The sequence below is a fragment of the Polypterus senegalus genome, chromosome 7 (genome assembly GCF_016835505.1).
Source record: "Polypterus senegalus isolate Bchr_013 chromosome 7, ASM1683550v1, whole genome shotgun sequence".
NCBI classification, from domain to species: Eukaryota; Metazoa; Chordata; class Cladistia; order Polypteriformes; family Polypteridae; genus Polypterus; species Polypterus senegalus.
This window is the reverse complement of record NC_053160.1, coordinates 27,545,604-27,551,603: the sequence shown is the minus strand read 5'-3', so window position 1 is coordinate 27,551,603 and position 6,000 is coordinate 27,545,604. Positions and strand designations below refer to the sequence as shown.

The window sequence follows — 6,000 nt, the reverse complement described above, 5'->3', positions numbered from 1 at the left end:
CAGCAGTTCTCCATTTAGCTTGTTGTCATTTACACCTCTGTGCGTGTTTATCGTGCACTATTGGGTTTAAATACTTCGAAGGAAAGTGAAGATAAAAAAGTGAAGGACTGAGAACTACTCCTCCATTTTAGCCTTCAAATCATTTGGATGATATCCTTAGAAAGGAGAAGAAAATCGAGGATATGAGAATGAGCTGACATGGCAGAGTTAAAGCACTAAGAAACCATGAAATTAAATTATTGACAGGAATTGTTTTCTAATTAAGCAACTGGGTTACAACAAAAGCCTGCAGCCCTCCAGGACTGCGATTGAGGACCCCTGGTCTAGATGGTCGTTGTGCTTCCTGAGTGGCTGTGTGACGTGTTTCCAGCCATGGCACTTCAAAGCCCAGACAGGACAGAGAATGTCCATCAGGAGTGACGCCTTCCTGCTACGTTTCCAATCCTCCAGGCCGTGAAGACATGTGGGTCCCCCTTGCTGCGTTTTTCCCTTTCACTCTTTAATCCTGTCATTAGCCGACTTCCCAAGGACTAAAGTGCTAACAGATTCGGAGAACTGCCGTTGAACAAAGCTGTGCTCAAGCTGCCTCTCTGCTCTTTTTCAAAATTCAAACAAACTGAAGAATGAAAAGGGGGTAGTAACACAAAAAAATCCCTTAGCACAACACTTTGTGCAGTCGTCAGTCCGATTGGTGACTCCGAGGAATGTGCCGTTAGCCGATGCGAGGCGTCTTCCCTGGGGTGGACGGCAATATTGTTTCTGGCAGGATGCATCTCCACTATGCTGGAAACTGGAACGGCTGCCTGTGGCTAATACTGGAAAGTATGTCCCTGCATAGAAGCCCACTTTGAGTTGGACCCCCCGGTGAGCACCAAAAGAATTGAGGAGTGGGGGGTGTAGGGAGGTGTTGAGAACCAGCTTTGGGACGTCCAGGATTTGAGCCGCGAAATAAGGAGGTCTTTTCTTCGTTTCTTCTCTGGCAGGGCCGCTTACTGGAAAAATAGACATCTGAGTCGAGACCAAAGGGGGCTCTGGAAGTGATTACTGGCAGCACCGTCTGCCATTGTCTTTTATGCATGCAAACCAGGCTGATGTTGCCCAGAATGCTCTGGATTGTGTACGCCATCCATATGTTATGCTCCATAAAATGCAGGTTCCATTACAGAAGCGTATACAATGTCGGCACAATGAATCGCATTCCCACGATCTGGTATCAAATATTGACAGTGGCACGTTTCCAAATGTGAAATTCAGGTCTGTGCAAAATCCATGCGCTTTTCAACCAGTTGACGGCGCCAACCAAATGGACTCCTGCTGAGATTTGGGTTCCAGTACGTAGTGGTAGAGTCATGGCAGCCGTCCTCTTTTTAGGCTCCAAATTAATGCTATTAAAAGACAAAATTCCAAATCGGGCACTATAAACAATATTTACATGGCTGGTGGGGTGACACTGCAGCTTATACTGGCAAATGGTCTGAAAACATCAGCTTCATCTTGGAAAGACACCATTAAGTGAATCTGAATGAAGAGGTGCGTCTCCTCAATGCTCTGCACGCTTTGGTCACCACGTGGCAAATCAGGCTGAAAACAGACGACAGACCTGCTCACCCCTGGCGGACAAAACAACACTCCACTCCCAGGTCTTCCGCCCCAGACGACTAGGATGCAGCCCAAGGGATGCTTTCACAGAAGGCAGATGAGGCTTTTGCCTTCCTCGATCTCCTCTTGAACCTTATCACTGGATGTGGCGATTTCCGCCTGGGCCGAGAAGACGGCACAGATGAAGGTCAGCACCGTTCCGCCAATGGCTGTGTAGAAGGCCCAGCCGAGGGAGCACTGGCCTACCCGGTAAGGTGAGGCGTCAGGGCCGCAGTAGTCCAACACCTTCTGGGAGCCCCAACCAGCAGGGTACAGCATGAGGCCAAGGATGAGGAAGAGACCTGAGCAAAAGAGGAGAGAAGAAGAAGTCAAATGGAGCAGACCAGAAGATTTAAAAGGCCATAAAATATAATCCTTTGCACAGGGCCGAGAAAAAAGCTTCTATTCGGAATCAACCCTTACAAGACAAATCCATTTTTATAATAAAGCAAAACTGGTGTTAAAAAGTTGTTATTGTTGTGGTTCTATGGCACTAGCCATCACAACACTAGGGGGTGCCAGTCTGGGTAGTGGGCAGTCACCATGCACCTCAACAGAAGATTTTAAAAGCCCCCCAGTCTGGGGGAGCAGCGCAAAGCTTCTTGTGATTACTGAGCCGCACTTGTGTGACCCTCTCATCCCTCATGTGGACTAGCGGGGTTGATGTTTATCAAGGATCTCCTCATACTCGCTAAAACTCAAGCTGGGGCTCCTGGGAACAGGCTGTGGAAAAGTATGACTTAGCAGTTCGAGCAGAGACCACCACCTAATCCAGGTCTTCTGAATTCTCAAAGGCCTCAATAAAGAAGATCCAGCAGAATTCTTGAAGCTTAAGAGTGAATCACATATTTGAGGACATCAGTGGACATGAAGGGGAAGAGCATTTAGGACTGAAGCCAGGAAGCACTTCTTTACACAAAGAGTTGTGGGAATGTGGAATAAACTACCAGGAAATGATGCTGAAGCAGAAACCTTGACAACCTTTAAGAAAAACCTGGATGAGATATTTGGAAAGCTCGGCTATTCACTAAACCGGACTGAATGGTCTCCTTTGGTTTGTCACAGTTCTGCTGCAACAGACAGAGGATGGAGAAGAGGAGGCGAGGCTCTGGAGAAGTATCAGTTAGTGGGTAACATGTAAAGGACATAAAATAATGTCTGCATAGGTGCCAAGAGCAGGAATTACTGCTTGGAGCCGACACTGACATAAGAGGACAACATGTCTGTTATTGATATCATCAGCTACCATCACAGCATGGAGTTCAGGGGGACTTTCTTCCATTTTCAAAAATTAAACTGAAAGAATCATTTGAAGCCAGAAGGACGGCTTTTATTTGAGTAGCTCTCGTCTCTCAGCACTCATTGAAGTGTTAAAAGCTAAAGCTTTATGGCATTAGGATTACTAAAAGGGTCTCGATGGAGAGTATCGTTTTATTTTTCATATGTCCCGTATGCTCATTTCCAGACCATTTCACATGAAAGGCAGTGAGTGTTGTGCTAGACATCTACCGGCATTTGTCTTAATAACCTCCTCAGCAACAACACCATTTATAGCAAAAACACATAAGAATATTTCATCTGTGATAAAAAAAAAAATAAATATACAGTGGACCCTTGACTTACGAACTCAATTCGTTTGCGAGGGCTGGTTGTAACTCAAGTTAGGTGTAAGTCAAGACTATTTTTCCCATAAGAAATAATGAAAATACCCATAATGCGCTCCGGACCTCCCACAGCAACACTTACTTAATCTTTTCATAATAAAAAAGGGTTTTATAATGCGCATAATTTACCAAAACACCAATAATTTTTCTAATGTACTAACCAAAAAGTTATAAAAAGTGCCTAGCCTACCAGAAACAACATTTCATACTGTACTCGCCATTTAATTTGACATCTTTGGGCTGCAGGAAGGGTGGAGTAGGAGAATGAAACGGAAGGTGGTTATTGTTTAGAAGGAGCCTCCTTATGCAAATCTTTTCTTTGTAAAACTGTCCAGATGGTGGATTTCGACATGCTGTACATATTAGCGAGATCGGTCACACGAACACCACTCTCATATTACCACATAATGTCCTTCTTCGTTTAGATTGTGATCGCTTTCTTTACCTTCGTTACCTTCTCTTCCTTCCTTAGCAATTATTGAAATAAATTATATAAATCGCTGTACTGACCGAAATTATGTCCACAAACACACGTATCTGAGCTCCGACTGACGCTTACGAACACTCTCGGCTGTTTGTTTACAGTCACACAAGCGGATACACGTGACCGCATTCGGGTCGTAACGCAAGATGTTGGTCGTAAATCAAAACAAAAATTTTGGTTGTAAACCAAGTTGTTCGCATGTCAGGCTGGTCGTATATTGAGAGTCGACGGTATATTATTCAAATTAATCATAACCCCAAAATACAGAGGAGTCTTTGCCATTTAGAACTTGATTTTTATTTAATGTTTCTTCAGCTCTCCCACTGCATTCAAACGTAGGCCGCCAGTGGAGATGTCTACATGTTGAAGAGCATGGCGCCATTTAATAACACAAAACTTCAAAGAAAATACCCAACTGATCCTTAAGCCTGTGTCAGGAGGAATCGTAAAATAATTTTTACTGCAAGACTAGCTCAAGTGCTCATGTCACTAACTTTAAATGGACACATCTTGGTAAAGATCACAGAGCCGCTGAGCATCTGTATAAAAAAGACGTGAATGGCTATGTCAGTAAAAGTTCATCATTCCCGTGGGATTTGAAAGGTTTTTCATGGAGAAAAAAATGGAGGCAGTTGAAGAATTTGTCCAAGTCGCATGAAAGCAATTCAAACCGCGTTTGTGGACAACGGAGCTCCAAACACAGAATTCTTACTGGTGGACTCGGGCGAGTGGCCTCAGCATTGGGAGCTAAAACTTCCCACTTGAGCCTTCTACATCTAAATAATGTTAACAAGAGCTGTGGTTGGGATCTTCCCAGACTGTCTTAAGACTGCTGTAGTTAAACCCCTACTTAAGAAACATAATCTCGACCCCTCAGCTCTTGAAAATTTTAGACCCATCTCTAAGCTGCCTTTCTTAAGTAAAGTTCTGGAGAAGGCAGTCATTATGCAGTTAAATGACCACCTAAATAAACATGCTATTCTTGATAAATTTCAGTCGGGTTTTAGAACAAATCACAGCACAGAAACTGCACTCATTAAAGTAGTAAATGACTTGCGGGTAAATGCAGACAGAGGCCATTTATCTGTTCTCATCCTCTTAGATCTGAGTGCTGCATTTGACACCATTGATCACAACATTCTTAGAAATCGCCTTAGTCAATGGGTGGGCCTCTCTGGCAGTGTCTTAAATTGGTTTGAATCCTACCTGACAGGGAGAAAATTTTTTGTTAGTTGTGGGAATTACAACTCGAAGACACATGATATCCGATATGGTGTTCCACAAGGCTCTATCCTGGGTCCGCTGTTATTCTCAATCTACATGCTTCCGTTAGGTCAGATTATCTCAGGGCACAACGTGAGCTACCACAGCTATGCTGATGACACACAGCTGTACTTATCAATAGCTCCTGATGACCCTGATTCTATTGATTCACTAACACAATGTCTGACTTATATCTCAGAATGGATGAATAGTAATTTTCTCAAGTTAAATAAAGAGAAAACTGAAATCTTAGTGATTAGCAATAATGGATACAATGAGGCTATTAGAAATAAACTGGATACATTAGGATTAAAAGTCAAGACGGAGGTAAAAAGCTTAGGGGTGATTGTTGACTGTAATCTGAATTTTAAATCACATATTAATCAGATCACTAGGACAGCATTTTTTCACTCAAGAAACATAAAGTTAGACCTCTTATATCACTGAAAGATGCTGAGAAATTAGTTCACGCGTTTGTTTTCAGTCGACTAGATTACTGTAATGCACTCCTCTCAGGACTACCCAAAAAAGACATAAATCACTTGCAACGAGTGCAGAATGCAGCTGCTAGAATCCTAACTAGGAAAAGAAAATCCGAACACATTTCTCCAGTTTTAATGTCACTACACTGGTTACCTGTGTCATTCAGAATTGACTTTAAAATTCTGCTTATGGTTTATAAAGCCTTAAATAATCTCGCCCCATCTTATATATCGGAATGTCTGACACCTTATATTCCAAATCGTAACCTCAGATCCTCAAATGAGTGTCTCCTTAGAATTCCAAAAGCAAAACTTAAAAGAAGTGGTGAGGCGGCCTTCTGCTGTTATGCACCTAAAATCTGGAATAGCCTGCCAATAGGAATTCGCCAGGCTGATACAGTAGAGCACTTTAAAACACTGCTGAAAACACATTACTTTAACATGGCCTTTTATAACTTCATTTTAATCG

General features: G+C 42.9%; 1 protein-coding gene across 2 annotated transcripts in view; it reads right to left on the bottom strand.

Annotated features, from left to right (window-relative positions):
- Positions 1 to 254: 254 nt before the first annotated feature.
- lhfpl2b (LHFPL tetraspan subfamily member 2b) overlaps positions 255 to 6,000 on the bottom strand; it is a 246,176-nt gene continuing 240,430 nt past the window's right edge. The window contains exon 6 of one of the 2 annotated variants that reach the window (XM_039758389.1): positions 255 to 1,940. In XM_039758389.1, the coding sequence (XP_039614323.1) occupies positions 1,684 to 1,940 (257 nt within the window). In that variant the 3' untranslated portion in view covers positions 255 to 1,683. The remainder of the gene's footprint in view (positions 1,941 to 6,000) is intronic. The other variant, XM_039758387.1, reaches the window with a different exon arrangement.